The sequence below is a fragment of the Lissotriton helveticus genome, chromosome 8 (assembly GCF_964261635.1).
Source record: "Lissotriton helveticus chromosome 8, aLisHel1.1, whole genome shotgun sequence".
NCBI classification, from domain to species: domain Eukaryota; kingdom Metazoa; phylum Chordata; class Amphibia; order Caudata; family Salamandridae; genus Lissotriton; species Lissotriton helveticus.
The window spans coordinates 1688817763-1688834851 of NC_136069.1; the positions used below are offsets into that span (position 1 = coordinate 1688817763).

The 17089-nt window shown below is 40.9% G+C and overlaps 1 protein-coding gene across 1 annotated transcript in view; it reads left to right on the top strand.

The window, feature by feature from the left end:
• Positions 1-17089, top strand: part of LOC144774096 (extracellular calcium-sensing receptor-like) — a 94443-nt gene that overhangs the window by 41537 nt on the left and 35817 nt on the right. The window contains exon 3 of the mRNA XM_078659121.1: positions 15749-16585. Within this exon, the coding sequence (XP_078515247.1) occupies positions 15749-16585 (837 nt within the window). The remainder of the gene's footprint in view (positions 1-15748; positions 16586-17089) is intronic.

A 17089-nucleotide genomic window follows, 5' to 3' on the forward strand; every position in this document is an offset into this window, starting at 1 on the left:
TGCATATGCTCCGGTGGTAAATTCTTTGGGCTTTTGTATATAGGACCTTGAGGGCGGGCTCATAGTCCTTTCTCCAGCATCTTTCAGCTTTTTTGCATTCTTTTTTTAGTGCTGCTAGTTGTTTGTTATACCAGGGACTGGGTTCATGAGTACGTGCTTTGATCCATTTAGTAGGGATCAAAGTATCCAGGGCTTGGCTGATCCAGTTGCAGATTTGGTCATATCCATGGTCAGGGTTTTCGCTAAATTGGGGAGGACACCTAGTGAGGAGACCGTGGAAGTCCTCCAGTCGGAGCTTCCTCCAGGGTCTTTTCTGGATCTGCCGGGAGGGTACATTAAGCAAGAGGTTTTTGCAGGGAATTGACATGGATACTAAGTAATGATCAGTCCAGGTCATGGGGATAGGCATTTCGACCATTGCATTGGTGATGTTCGAAAAGATGGGGTCCAGGAGGTGACCACCTGTATGCGTGGGGCCCTGTATGAGTTGGTCTAATTGTGGCGCTCCTAAGTCCGCTAATAGAGTGTTAATTTTAGAGTCTCCTGTTTGATCAAAATGAATGTTCAGGTCCCCAATTACAGTGAAGTTGGCGGTATCCGTAATCTGGGAGCAAAGGTTCTTAAGGAGTGAGGCGATGAATTTACCATCATTTCCTGGGGGCCTATAAATCAGAAAACCTACCAAGCTGAGCTGAGAATTAATTTTAATATTGTAGCGAGTACATTCGCTATCTGAAATGCAAGCTTTAGTAAGGTGACACGTAAACTTCGCTTTGGTCATCACAGCGATCCCACCGCCTCTGGAATTTCTATTGAGAGTGTGGATAGTGTAGCCTGTAGGGGTTGCCAGGTTCAGTACAGAGTCCATATCATCATGGAGCCACGTCTCAGTGAGAAATAATATATCCAGGGCATGGTTAGTGACCAAATCGGAGATTTCAGCGTGGTGTTTGGGCATGGATCGGACATTTAGTGGCCGATTTTAATTTTTGAGCATTCGGCTCTGGCGTGGGGGGTTTGCCGGTGGGGGATTGGAAGGGAGAACCCACATGAACATACTCGGGGAGAGTCTATGAGGGAGGGGTTGAGGATAGCGCATCCATGCCTGAGGTGTCGTAAGTTAAGTAACTCTGTTCTAGAGTAGGTAGGCTTACCACAATGATGAGAGGCATGGTGTCTGGCGTCTGGCGCTGCCTCGGCGATGACGAGCGCAGACAAGCTTGCCTTAAGCGCGCCTTCGGCGCGCCATCGACGCGCCCGCTGCGCTCGTCCGCTGCGCTTCCGGCATTGACTCATGCTTTATAGTCGATGCTCGGGCGTCAGAATGGGGGCGTGGGCAGCCGAGGTGGGCATGCCTCGTGGCTCCCTTGAGCGAGGTAATGGCGGCGGTAAAGTAGCGTTTTTGACCAAGACAGCAAGTAAATCAGCTGCTCGGCGCTGTGGAGGTGGGTGCCAGGGTCAGTGCAAAATATAGCAATCACTTTAAAAACACAAATACAATTTTTAAAAACGAGAGGTTTTTGAGTCCACACTCCCGGCTTTTCGCCTCAGGAGTCTCTCTGTCAGTAGGGCAGCGCTAGTGTTCAGCGCGCTCTATTTGTATCACTGGGAGGGGGCGTGGCCAGCCGAGGTGGGCGTGCCTCGTGGCTCCCTTGAGCGAGGTAATGGCGGCGGTAAAGTAGCGTTTTTGACCAAGACAGCAAGTAAATCAGCTGCTCGGCGCTGTGGAGGTGGGTGCCAGGGTCAGTGCAAATATAGCAATCACTTTAAAAACACAAATACAATTTTTAAAAACGAGTGGTTTTTGAGTCCACACTCCCGGCTTTTCGCCTCAGGAGTCTCTCTGTCAGTAGGGCAGCGCTAGTGTTCAGCGCGCTCTATTTGTATCACTGGGAGGGGGCGTGGCCAGCCGAGGTGGGCGTGCCTCGTGGCTCCCTTGAGCGAGGTAATGGCGGCGGTAAAGTAGCGTTTTTGACCAAGACAGAAAGTAAATCAGCTGCTCGGCGCTGTGGAGGTGGGTGCCAGGGTCAGTGCAAAATATAGCAATCACTTTAAAAACACAAATACAATCTTTAAAAACGAGTGGTTTTTGAGTCCACACTCCCGGCTTTTCGCCTCAGGAGTCTCTCTGTCAGTAGGGCAGCGCTAGTGTTCAGCGCGCTCTATTTGTATCACTGGGAGGGGGCGTGGCCAGCCGAGGTGGGCGTGCCTCGTGGCTCCCTTGAGCGAGGTAATGGCGGCGGTAAAGTAGCGTTTTTGACCAAGACAGCAAGTAAATCAGCTGCTCGGCGCTGTGGAGGTCGGTGCCAGGGTCAGTGCAAAATATAGCAATCACTTTAAAAACACAAATACAATTTTTAAAAACAAGTGGTTTTTGAGTCCACACTCCCGGCTTTTCGCCTCAGGAGTCTCTCTGTCTGATCAGTAACATCATGTAATAGAACTAATTTTTCCATGAAAGGAATGGACACATGTATTGCTCTGTGTAGAGAGGCAGTTATGGAAGAACAATAATCCTTCAAAATAGGACATCAGAATAAAATGTGTTGTATATTAAAGTCCTCCTGTGGGCACCTCCAACTGGTTGAAATAAAACAAATATTGAAATTGAGTTGAACAATATAGCCAAATGTATCAACCTTTTTACCTGTACCTTCTTGTGAGTATGGCATATTTTTTAAAGCAATATACCATAAATCCGCTGGACCATTCAGGTTGTGGGGATATATAGAACTTGTTTTTACAAGAGCCTGAGTTACCCAGAGCGAATAACTGAGCTGAATCTTGCAATGGTTTTTCATTGTGTACCGTGTATTACCAATTCATTTGGTAAAATATAAATAGTGAAAAATAGGTATCAATTAAACCTATGTATTTCCTAAATGGGAACAAAATATTGAGTTTTGAGGCAGTGGGTATTTGCACATCTGCTAAATTGTGGTTACCCGTACTGGCATGTGAGCTAGAGGACATTTTTCAAAATTACTTCTTTTTTACACATTGTCTTACATTTGGAAGGCAGAAATGCAAAGAAAGTCAATTGGTAATAACACTTGATCTACTGTTCTGTCTTCCCCTATGTCTCCTGATAAAAACGGTACCTCAACTGTGTGGGTAGGCCTAGTGCCCGTAACAGGAAACACCCAAAAAGAAACGGTGACTCATCACATTTTTACAGTGACTAGCTGTTGAATTTGGACACTCGCTCAGCTGGCACCTAGGGAAACTAGATACCCAGGGGAATCGAGGATGGGGTGACCTGTGTGGCTCTTATAACATTGTATTTAAAAAAACACATTTACCTCAATTTTCAGTGATGGAAAGTTCTGGAATCTGTGGGGAGCCACAACCTTCCATGCACCCAGCATTCCCCCAAGTCTCCCAATAAAAGTGGTCCCTCAATTGTGTGGGTAGGCCTAGTGCCCACAACAGGAAATGGTGCAAATAGCAACATGGGAACATCAAATATTTCCAGTGAAAACAGACCCTTTTCTCGCAATGTGCCTAGCTGTGGATTTTAGACACTAGCTCAGCCGGCAGCTAGGAAAACCTGGCAAACCTGTACATTGTTTTAAACTAGACACCCAGTGGAATCCAGGATGGGGTGCCTTGTGTGGTTCTCACCAGGTTCGGTTACCCAGAATCCCTTGCAAACCTCAAACTTTGTATAAAGAAAACACATTTACCTCACATTTCTGTGATGGAAAGTTCTGGAATATGTAGGAAGCCACGAACTTCCACACACCCAGCATTCCCCCAAGTCTCCTGATAAAAATTGTACCTCATTTGTGTGGGTAGGCCTAGGGCCCATGACAGGAAACGGCCCAAAAAGCAACTTGGCACATCACATTTTTCCATTGAAAACTGATCCTTTTTTCGCAATAATCCTAGGTGTGAATTTTGGACCCTAGCTGGCACCTAGTAGACCTGTACATTTTAATAAACTAGACACCCAGGGGAATCCAGTATGGGGTTAGTTGTGTAGCTCGCACTAAGTTCTGCTACCCAAAATCCCTTGCAAACCTCATACTTTGTAAGAAAAAAACACATTTACCTAATGTTCCTGTAGTGGAAAGTTCTGGAATCTTCAGTGAGCCACAAATTTCCACCCATCCAGTATTTCCCCAAGTCTCCCGATTACAATGGTACCTTACTTGTGTGGGTAGGCCTAGTGCACATGCCAAGAAGTGGCGCAAAACACAACATGAGCACATACCTTTTTTGCGCAATGTGCATAGCTGTGGATTTTGGACCCTAGTTCAGCCGGCACCTAGGGAACTGAAGTAGTGAAAATGATCCACAAGTAGCTTGATGAAGAAGCTTTAAAGAAGCATCCAGACATCTTCAACTCCACATAGCCACTGCCCTATCGCTCCCTTACAACTTAGAGCATGGCTTGAACCTAATAACGATGAGATAAACTGTGAAGCTAGATTGTAAACTACTGTGCACACAAACTGTACAGAATTCTTCCATTCAACATTCTACTACATACCTTCCTTCATTTTAAACACAAAACAAATTAATAAATAAATAACTACTAAAAGCATACGCATATGAATAAATACTATAAATTCAGCTTAAAACTAGGTGAAAATAGCCTTACCTAGTTGATACAATACACCATTTTCAAATATTTTCTGGTCTATTGAAACTTAACTAATTCGTATTAACAATCTCAAAGGAAGTACAAGAGCTGCAAACTTACTCACAAACCTTGAATACTATTAAAAAAACTTCAAAGATTATTTAAATTGATCTTTAGTTTGAGGTTCTGCCTTATTTCTAATAGAATCAAACACATCTTTTTTGGGAGAAATGCCTGACCGACTAATTCGATGTTATAAATATTCCACTTCGGTAGAAAATAATTTACACTTATCCAATCTAATTGTCATCAACATAGGCAAAACTTTACCCACTGTTTCACAATGTGTGTTAGCTGATTCAGATTATACCAAGATGTCATCTTGGAATACCACCACCCCATCAGTATATCCAAAAAGACAATTTGTCAATTTCTGAAACACCGATGTGGCGGATGACAATCCAAATGGCATCCTGACATACCTAAATGCACCTTCTGGAGTTATAAATGTGGTAATGTGCTGTGACTCCTCTGTTAATTCAATCTGATGGAGTGCTGCTTTCAAATCTATCTTCGTGAACTATTTAGTACCATCCAGTTTTGAGAGCAATTCTTGAACCTTAGGTAAAGGATGATATTCTACAACAGTTTGTTTGTTGACCGATCTAAGGTCCATACACATTCTGATTTTCCAATTTTTCTTTTTAACTAAAACAGTAGGAAAAACCCATTCAGATTTATCTACCAGTTCTATCACACCCTTTTCACATAACTTCTTAATCATATCTAACAATTCTAGTCTCACGGATAGTGGAACATGTCTCAATTTGTGTTTAGTAGGCACTGCATTCCTATTGTGTTGGATTTTGTGAGAAAATTCTCTTCACTTTCCAAAGTTTCTTAAATACATCCTTCTATTTATGAAGGAATCTTTCCAAATGTTTATCTACTTCCCTTCCAAATGTATATCTACTTCTTTGCCACCTTGCATCGATAACATCTCTTCTGCCATACAAACTTGTACTTTACCATTCGGATTCAACTTAATGTTAAATCTTCCTTGATGTTTCCATCCCAATACTTGTAGCCCATCAACGGCAACATATATTTTGCTAATGATAGTTTTGTGTTTGAATGTATATCTGCAATAAAATATCCCAGCATGTTAATTTATTTTTCTACAAAACCAAATACCCTTACATCATTCGGTTGCAATATTATATTCTCCCAATTCTTGTTGAAAAATGAGTCTGAATTTCTGGTATATGGGATCCTGAATCCGCTGTTATGTCTAAACACCGTCCATCAATAACAATAGTACGTAAAGGAGGTAGATATGATTCATTGTACACTTCATAAACGGTTGTGGCGTTTCCCACTATACATACACTACTTGATGTCATCCATCTCCTTCCTGAATTTTATCCTGCTCTCTTACACACAACACCGTATTTTCAAATCCATTCCAATCATCCACTACAGTTTCCATACTTTCCTCAAGAATGGCAGAGACTCTTTTACTCCCACTTTGACACACATTACCAAAATATCCAATTGTTCTACATTTGAAACATTATTTCCTTTTACCGGACAATTCTTAAATTGATATGAATGTAATTTAGACCCATAATGGGAACACAAAGAAATATACATAGTCATATTAGGTTTTGTCATTACATTAGACACATTTGACCTAACTGGTTTACTCTTTTGCAAATTTTATTTCATTACCTCAAGTGTGGCTACTCCTTCAGACACACTTTCACACATTAATAGTTTGAAAGAGAATAGAACTTTCAACACGCTTTGCTAACTCTATTACCTCGAGTAGTGTCGGATTACGATGCAGCAAGAGCGGTTCTTAATTTTTCTTATTGGAAGAACGTATTATTAACTGGTCCCTGATGTAAGTATCTACTTGTACTCCAAATTTACAGTCAGCAGCTAGTGTTCTTAAAATAGAAACATAAGGATTCTCTGATCCATTAATCAGCTGATGATGCCTATAAAAGTGTGACCTTTCCAAAACAGTATGTGGTTTAACCTGCCTAAAGCTTCTGTAAAACAATCATAATCTCCTCCTTCCATACCTTTTGGAGTTGGTAAAGGAGCGAGGTGTTCAAAAATATCTTCTGCATCCGTGACCATCAAATTCAATAATATCGCTTTTTTTTAAGCACTAAACGTTTTTCTGTTAATAGCCAATAAAAATTCTTAAAATAACATGACCATTTTTCCCATTTCATGCTAGGCTGATTCAGACCTTCGCAAAATGGTGGTGGTGGATTCCCACAGACTGTAGCCATGGTAAGAACTACTAAAATATATTCACACTACAAAAACCCTACTTACATTTTCCTACAACTGTGAAAATACTATTTGTAAAATCATGAAACATAATGAGTCTGGCACTATTAATGTTAAATAAAACCCACTGTTTTAAAATTCAATCAAGTGTGCGCATCACTGAATAACACATTATGCACGTCACAAAAAGTTTTTCTCAAAGTGTTTGCTTAGAATTGCTAATTGTGTGCACATCACAGAAACTTGCCGATACGTTTGTGTGTGACACATCAACTTCTTTTTATTTGCTCACTTCCAGCAGCTGACGTCACACTGACAGCTGTAATGCTACTAATTCTGGGCTCATCACAGAGACATGCAACTTCTCGTGTGTGTCACAAAGACTTCCCTTGTTGGCTTCTCCACCCACTTCCAGTAGGAGACAACACATTGCCATATGTGTGCATGTCACAAAGACTCATAACAGTACAGCCAATTACTACTACCAGCAAACTCCAAGACCAATCACGTTGCTCTGGTAATGAAAGTTCCTACAGTGGTCAATCAATTTATTTCCGCTGATGCATACGTGGATATGCATAACCAATCACCAACAGTGCTGACGTCACCCTCTATCAGTCTTCAAGTTCTGATAATTCTTTAGAGAAGGCACATGATCCTGCATGAGCTCTCAGTCCGTTATCAACATGCACACATCCTCACCTTGCTGCTTCCTCAGTTATCACCCAAATCTCACCATAAATACCTTGAAATCATGGCAGAGTTCAAAACGATGTCCCTGATTCTCCATCTAACTCATGATAGAACGCTGTAAACTGGGGTACCAGACCCATTCCTATTTGAGATGTGATGAAGGTAACTTGAGCAGATAATTGTATAAATCTTGCCTGTGGATGCTCCCAACGGTTCAAATCTGTATAATCACCAAAATGTAGTACTGAAAAAGATCCACAAGTAGTATTTATGAAGAAGCTTTAATGGAGCATCCACATATCTTGAACTCCACATAGCAACTGCCCTCTTCATCCCTTACAACATGGCTTAAACCTAAACACGATAACATAAACAAAGCTAGCTGTAGAGCTAGACTGTAAACTACAGTGCACACAAACTGTACAGAATTCTTCCATTCAACATTCTACTACATTACTATGGAACCCTAGCAAACCTGTAAATTTTTTAAAACTAGACACCCAGTTGAATCCTGGATGGGGTGACTTGTGTGGCTCTCACCAGGTTCTGTTACCCAGAATCCCTTGTAAACCTAAAAAAAAATCGCTAAATTTGAGGTTTGGAGGGGATTCTGTGTGGTGAAATGTTGAGGGATCGATGCAAGCCATAACTCCCTCGACTCCCCAGGGTGACTACTTTTCAGAAAAGTGTGGGTTTGGTAGGCTTCCCAAAAAACCCTGGTCCCCCCCCTTGCAAAACCAAGTCGTTTTGTAACAGGAAATGTTAATATCTCTACAATAAGTTTTAGGCCCTTGCTTGTCACCGGTACATAACAAACCCACACAATCAAGGTACCATTTTTTGGGGGAGACTTTGGAAAATGCGGGGTGGGTGGACATTAGTGGACCAACGCAGATTTCAGAACATTCCATCACAGAAATGTGGGGAAAATTTTTTTGGGGACAAAGTTTGGAGTTTGCAATGGGATCCCAGGTAACAGAACCTAGTGAGAGCCAGAAAAGTCACCCCCTCCTGGATTCCCCTACCTGTCTATTTAAAAAAAAATTATAAGTTTGCTAGGTTTCCCTAGGTGCTGGCAGAGTTAGGGTTCATAATCCACAGCTAGGCACTTTGCAACAAAGGGTCAGTTTTCACTGTAAAAATGTGGTGTGTCCACGTTGTGTTTATGGCCATTTTCTGTCACGGGCACTAGGCCTACCCACTCAAGTGAGGTACCATTTTTATCAGACGACTTTGGGGGATACGGGGTGGGTAGAAATTTGTGGATCCAGAACTTTCCATCAGAGCAATGTGAGGAAAAGCTGTTTTTATTTACAAAGTTTGAGGTTTGCACGGGATTCTGGGTAAGAGAACCTGGTGAGAGCCATACAAGCCAGCCCCTCCTGGACTTCCCTGGGTGTCTAGTTTTTAGAAATGTATAGGTTAGCTCGGCCTACCCACACAAGTGAGGTACCATTTTGGGTTTGCCAGCTTCCCTATGTGCCAGCAGAGCTAGGGTTCAAAATCTACAGCTAGGCACTTTGCAAAAAAAAAAGTCAGTTTTCACTATACAAATTGTGGTGTGTCCATTTTGGGTTTTGGGCTGCTTCCAGTCGCGGGCATTAGGCCTACCCACACAAGTGAGGTACCATTTTTATTGGCAGCCTTAGATAAACACACGTTTGTAGAGCAACTGTCATTTCCTTCTGACTTTTGATGCATTTCTGCCTTCCAAACGAAAGACAATGTGTAAAAAAGAAGTCACTTTGAAAAATATCCTATAATTCACATGCTAGTATGGGTACCCACAATTTTGGAAATGTGCAGGTAACTACTGTTTCTAAACTCTATATTTTGTTCCCATTTTATAAATACATAGGTGTCTTTGATACCTATGTTTCACTCTTTATATTTTACCAAATGAATTGCTGTATACCCTGTTCACAATGGAAACTATTGCAAGACACAGCTCAGATATTGGCTCTCGGTTCCTTGAGTTCTTTGTGAAACTTCAGGTCCTATATATCCCCACAACCAAAAAGGTCCTGAGGATATAACAATATAATGCTTTCAAAAATCTTTCATACTTAGAAGAAATTATAGGTGAAAACTTTCTATAAAAAAACATCGAAGGATCCACACAAATGACCCCTTGATAAATTCAGAAGTTTGTCTACTTTTCTGAAATGTATAGCTTTCTAGGATCCATTATTGCTTTCATACCCTTTTCTATCACTAACTGGAAGGAGGTTGAAAGCACAGAAAATAGCAAAAATATGCTATGTCGAGAAAAATGCCAAAACTGTGTAATAATGTTTGTTTTCTGACAAAGGTCTGTCCGTCCCCGAAAGCTGCGAAGATGGTTATTTCAGCACCACAAAGACTTTGTTGATACCCTTTGCAGGCAAAAAACCAGACACTTCATTAAACAGCACTTTTTTCCCCATTTTTTTGAAGAAAGAAACCAACATATGGTGGAATCAACAAACCTTGGAAACCTTTAAAGTCCCCACGATGTTGGAAGAAAAGGACGCAAATTTGTTGTAGATACCTTATATGGTAAAAATGTTACAGGGGCCTAAGTGCGAACTACGCCAAATAGCCATAAAAAGGCTTAGCACAGGGGGGAAAAGGCTTCGCAGCGAAAGGATTAAGGACATTGTAGTCATGTATGCAGTAAATATGATAAGATTTATGACAGGAGGCATCTATTTAAACCTCTTACTTCCAATGGCTGTAAAAGTTTTCACTTTGAAAATACTTTCCAGCTGCCATCACATCTGCTTGTCGATTATGGGAGTTACATTTTCATCCATAGGCTCTGCTGTTACTTGTTGATCGTTCCTGTAAGCATAAAGTAATTTTGTTCTTCAAGCTTAAGATGAAAGAGTTTTGTCTAATTTATTTTCCATACTCAGTGGAGGAGGAACATCTCCCTATTCATTATGTTACTCAGCGGAGGAGGAACATTTACCTATAAATGATGTGAGCAGCATTAGTTTATATGAACATCTCTTTTTGATTAGATGAACAATTACATAATACAATTTCTAAAGCCTCTGAAAACCCACTGTACTCTACTGAGATGTGGTTTTGTATTTCGTGGAACATCAATGCTACACCTTTGTTGATTTCTTGACAAGAGTATTGCTACTACAAGGGCTTCACTTACCTTTATCTGTAAATATTAGTTGTGTTTGAAAGAAGCAGTTTCAAATAACATTGGGGTAGAGGTACTTTGGACAGAGATGCAGTGTACGTTCATTTCCATGCAATAAATTAATGAGTGTTTCAACATAAATTTCTGATTGGGGAGAGACAATGGTGCTCTAGTATTACACAAAGGTAAGGATTGGACATGGAAGAGGCACCTCCAGGTAATGCATTGATTTCTTCTCAAAGCTCTGAAGCACCCTCTGTCCATCCTGGGTAAGGTTTGCTTCTGTAGCCCTAGGCTTGTGAAGAAAACAACACATGCCAACATTAAGGAAGGGAACCGAACAACAACAAGAGGCACTTATTTAAAGAAACAACCACTGGTTCCTATCCACAAACACTATGAAAAGGAAAAGTAGGCATGTGAGTATTGCAGATCACTGGTAAACAAGCTGGCCCTTAGTGGCCAGACCAAGCAGAAGTTTCCTTTTGTGGATTTGGAACAGCATAGTGGGCAAAATAATGGATGTAGACAGGAATACTCAAGTGTATACCTCAATATACCTCAATATCCTAGCCAGAAATATTGGGTAAGTGCCTTTACAGAAGTAAATTCATCTTTTCTCAATTCCACATCTATGTACCTTACAAATATAGATACCATTAAGGTAGGCAGTTGTGGAGTTAGGTATAAAAAATCCATGCATACTTAGGAGTCAATATTTGCGTTTTCATTATTTTGGTTATGATATTAGGGTAGAATTATATGAATTCCTGTATATACTGGACTCACATCCAAAATAAATTTCAATTTACAAACTAACTACATTTGAATGGGAATGCTACACCATGCATAATTTGATTATGTATTTCAAGGAAATCTTGGTAAATGTAGTAAAATGCATACTGTAATAAGAGCAATTTATACATCGAGTACACTACTCCAATATCAAGCCTGCCTGAAGCAGCCCAAATCTTACCCAAAGAGCTTGCAAATTCTCATCTTTACCTTGACATGGGTTTAGACGAACATTGTGAAAGACGTGCATGTGCGTGATTTACAATTTCTCATCTGATGGATCTTATGAAGTTAGCAGTAATAAAACAATTCACTCCTTGTGAAACCCATTTGGCTCCACATTAAGGACTCAGAAATTGAAGTTAAGGAAGTTCATTTCCAATTAATAGTAAATTCAATATATGTGCATGCCAGAAGAATATTAAAAATATATAATATTACAGATGGCAAGCTAAAATATATCGCAATTTGTTCAGTCTCAATAGCATAATATACATATTAATCACTCCCATAGCAATACAGAAACTGAAAACAAGAAATAGCTGTTCTTTAAAAAAAGAATTCTCTCTCTGAAACATGAATACATTCTAAAGTCATCTAATCAAGGCTCTAAGTTTAGAATAAGGATAGGTCATAGAATATGGTCTCAAAATAAATGTAAAGTGTGAGAAGGTATCAGCAGAGTGAAGACTCTAGTCAATATCTTCCCAAATTGGAATAAGTGTTTAGCATGCAGCTACACACTTGGAAGAATAAAAGGAAGCAGAGATGTCTGTACCCCTCCAAGTCTAAGGGGATCTACTCTAACCTCTAACAGGGTGTACACTTTTTAAATCAAACAGGAACTTCAGCAACAGTTGTATCTCTTTCCACACCACCAGGAACCGACTGTTTATTTTCTCGTGTTGTGCATTTATAACATTTCTAAACATTCCCATTACACAGAACTTTAACAGTTACTTCACCCTTGAGCATTCCTCATTCTTGATACGCAATGAATGGGAGGCTTTATCTGCTCATTAGATCTTCATACTTGTTGCCAAGATTTCTTGTCTCAGACAATACTCCTTTCTCTAGCTAATGAAACCTTGAGAATGCACCAGCAAATGAAAGAACATGCTAACCAAGCAAAGTATATTTCAAAATCACAAGGACTTTAGTCAGGCTAACTTCAACTAAACATTTTCTGTGCATTTCAAATACATGGTTATACTTGTGCACATATAACTCAAGAACAAACGCAAACGTGAGTAAAAGGATACATGATTATACTTTCAAATACGACTTTCAGAAAATTTGCAAATGTGACAAAGTATAAATGCAAACGTGAATACAGAATTCATCTTTATGTTTAAACTGAAAATGAGTGCACACATTTATAAAACCCTAGTTTCGACAGTAAATACATTTCATTCATGTATCTAAATGTTCACACACGTTAATATTATTAAGGCACGCCATAAACTACATCAGGCTCTCCAATAGATCCCAATCCTATTGGCATTTGGAAAGATAAATCAGATGTACTCCTCCCAACTCTACGAATGATCTGCAACCAATGCCTTGACAGTTGTACAGTACCAATAGCCTGGAAGAAGGCATTTATAACCCCACGGTTACAACAAGCCTTTGACTGACATTCATGAGCCCAGTAATTATCGTCCGATTTTGAGAATTCCTTTTCAGATCAAGATACCAGAAAAGTATCTAGGTAAGATCTTGGTGGCTTTTCTCAAACAGAATAACCTGATGGAACCAGGACATGTGGGCTTCAGGCTGGTCCACTGTACAGAGACGGCATTAGTCTTAGCTCCTGAAGAACTGAGGATGCAAGTTCACTGTGGTCAAATGGAGGTGCTGATCCTATTGGACCTGTCTGCCGCCTTCGACACCATCATCCACCAAAATATGTTCACCCATTTCAAAGGGATGGGGGATAGGATGTACACTTCTTAAATGGTTTGAATCTTACCTATCCGGAAGATCACAAGCAGTAACTCTCCCCCCTTTTGTATCTGAATACAAAGAAATCAGGCATGGAGTGCCTCAAGGTTCAGCCCTAAGCCCCATCTTGTTCAATGTTTATTTAAGGCCATTGCTGACTTTAACTAGGATATAATTTGAAAACTATGAAGATGATACTCAATTAATAATATCACTGGATAAATGAGACCCAAGTCATCTAAATAATCCTCAAGTTTGTCTGAAAGAGATGACCATATGGCTCAATGAGAACACTTTAAAATTCAACAGAGATAAGCTGAATTTCTGTGCTGCTTGCCAGGGAATTTACAAATTCAGCTCCCAAGGAACTTTTGGTCATGGACCATTGATACAGATTTGGAAATAGCACTTTCTGTGTGGAATCGTGGTGTCCAAATTGACGAAAGACTCTCAATGGAGGCTCACATCAATAAAACTGTAGCTGTCTGCCTTGGACTTCATAGAAATCTGAAGAAAAGTGTCCCTCTGCTTCCACAGCCTTCTGGGAAGTACTGTACCAAGCAGATTTGACTACTCTAACTCATTGCCTATAGGAAGTCCAGACTACCTGATCAGATCGCTTCAAAGGATTCAGGTGATGGCTACTGAGTTAGTGTCAAATAAATCAAGATTTGACACAGAAACTGGCATGTTGAAGGAACTTCATTGGCTTCCAGTTAACGTAAGGTGGTGTATTTTTTAATTCAACAACACAGAGGGACAAAAAAGGGACAATATTTATGGGGGTCCAGTGTACGTGTCCTATAAACTAATAACCAAGTGATGTACAAAGTTCCCCAGAAGGTAAAGTTTATATGGCTGAGGACGTCTCTCTCTCTCTGAATGGATGTGTGCAAAAGCGTCAGGGAATAAAGGTAATCCCTTATCGGAACTTAGGATGCCTCACACAACTAATCAGCTTGACAACTGTTGTCATCCTGCCAAATGGTTGTTTCGTCTCATCATCGGCCTCCTGCTCCAACGACAGGCTGGCGCTGCAATGCCTGCCGGGTAGCACGGAGTGCTACACTTTTGTGGAGTTCTTTTGTTCCTGGCCGTCGGTTGAGTGCGTGTGAGGGGCCTAAAAGGTGAGATAGTGAGCGTGAAGATGTGTTTAAAAAAAGGTAAGTATAGTCCACTCAGACAACTCTATTCATGTGGCTAACTGCCTTATTAAAATGGTGAAGGGAGGGGTACCGAAACTCAAAAATGAGGTAGTTTGGCTTCGTTCAACCCTCACCTATAGTACGGTCAACATGTTTCATGCCTTATAGGCAATTCTTCAGGACCTAAATGTGCTCATAAACTCGTGATAAGCCCATCCGGGCTAAAAGGTATGTTCTATACAACCTGCGCGGTCAATTACCATGGCAGGAAGGTATCCTGCGTGGAATTCCGCCCCTCAGTCCCTGATAACGGTCCCCACAGACTGTCCTTGTGGGGCCTGAGCTGCTGGGTAATACCTGGTTTGCTCGAGGCCGTTGCCTATAGGCACCTACCCCCACACCGCGGCGAGACTGGGCACGCAGGACAGCTGACGCTTTTGCACACATCCTTTCAGAGAGAGAGAGACGTCCTCAGCCATATAAACTTTACCTTCTGGGGAACTTTGTACATCACTTGGTTATTGGTGTATTTTTTAAGCCCTGTGCATAATGCACAGAGCTCTGAATGGCAAGGAACCAACGTCGCAACAATAGAAAGTTGCTTACTATGAACCCTTAAAAACTTTAAGATCATCCTCTACTCGCCTGGTCTGTGTATCCTATTTTAAAAAGATACAACTTGGAGGTAGGGTTTTCCAAGTCAAAGCAACTTAACTGTGGGATACTCTACCTCCTTCTCTGAGAACTGATTCTAATCTGCTGAGTTTCAGGAGAATCCTTAAAACCTGGCTTATTCCCCAGTAATGACATTATAATGTTGATTCCTCTATAAACTACTCAGAGAACCTCTTCTATACTGATAAGTTACTAGTGTCATGATGCTCGCTGGGTGATAGCTGTGCTCTATAAATGGCTAATAATGATAATAATAAATATAATGTCAAAATATTGATGCAAATTGCTGAATGATGGTGTGTAAAGGATTGAGTCTAATTTGCTCTGTCTCCAATTGAAGATGCCAAACAAAGGCACACCAAATTGTGTATTTACAAGAACTTATGCTTAAATGATGTATACATAATTCGAGATTCAGAGGTATTTAAATGAATGCCTCATGTTGTTTCTATTTTCTGACAGATCAGCCATTCAGCTGCAATCTCCACCCTAAGTGACAAACTCCAGTTTCCGTCCTTCCTTCGCACTGTTCCTGGTAATTCATTTCAGAATATTGCCCTGGCACAGTTAGTGGGGCACTTTGGTTGGACATGGGTGGGAATGATCATTTCCGATGATGAAGTGGGCATACAGGGGGGCCAGCAGGTGAAGATGTTAATCGAAGAAAATGGTGGCTGTGTGGCTTTTATGGAAAAAATCCACTTGCGGTACCCCAAGGAGAAAGTCTGGCGGGTTTTTGAAGTCATAAGAAGACACTCAGTAAAGGCGGTTATTGTTCACAGTGCAGAAGCACAAGTGAAGTTGTTATTAGAAACCATTTATGATCAGAATGTCACAGGAAAGACCTGGATATTCTCTGCTTACTTTGGAATATCACCAGGATTCTTCGCAGGTGAGGCATGGAGAATACTGAATGGGACATTGGGTCTCAAACCCTACACAAACACTATGGCAGGTTTTAAAGACTTTCTCCTCCAGCTTCATCCTAACAAATTTCCTGATGATATCTTTATTAAAGACTTCTTTGGAAAGGCCTTCCACTGTCAGTGGCCAGAGGAGAACAAGGACAAAACTGTAGGAAGAATCGGGACACAATTGGAGTATTGCTCAGGGAATGAGACCATGAACGAGGCAGCGATATCTTTGTTTGAACTCAATGATCTGAGCTACACTTACCACAGTTATCTTGCAGTCCATGCTTTTGCTCATGCATTGAATGTGCTGGTGTCCTGCAAGCCAGGGGAAGGACCCTTCACCAATGGGACATGTGCCACCATCAGTGACATCCAACCATGGCAGGTCAGAGACAAATAGTGTTACACATTGTTTTTAATACAGGATTGTAGTCAATTCTACAACAATGGATAGATTACTGTAGGCTCCGGCCACAGGAGAATTGCTTGTGACAGAAGTGGAGAGTTACATCTCCGTCTGAACATACTTTTAAGTTTCTTATCGTTCATAAGCTTTACCAGTAGAATGCTTGGAAAGCTGTTCCAGATGCAGGTTCAAGGGTGGTACTGGGAATGTCATGTGGCACTTCTCATGGGCTCCTTGCCCCTCTGTGTGGAATTCAATGCAGCGCAGAGTTCCATACACGGAAAATAAATTCAACTGAGCAAATTCACAATGTAATTTCCTTTTTGTCTCATGAAGATAACATTTTACTTGTGGGTAAAGTCTTTCCCCTACATCTCCACTAAATATGTGGGTCATCCATTCCACTTTCATTCATGGTAATTCACAAATGTAGCCTAAATTGAGCAATCTTGTCCTGGAATGTGGCAGATTAATTTTAAAATC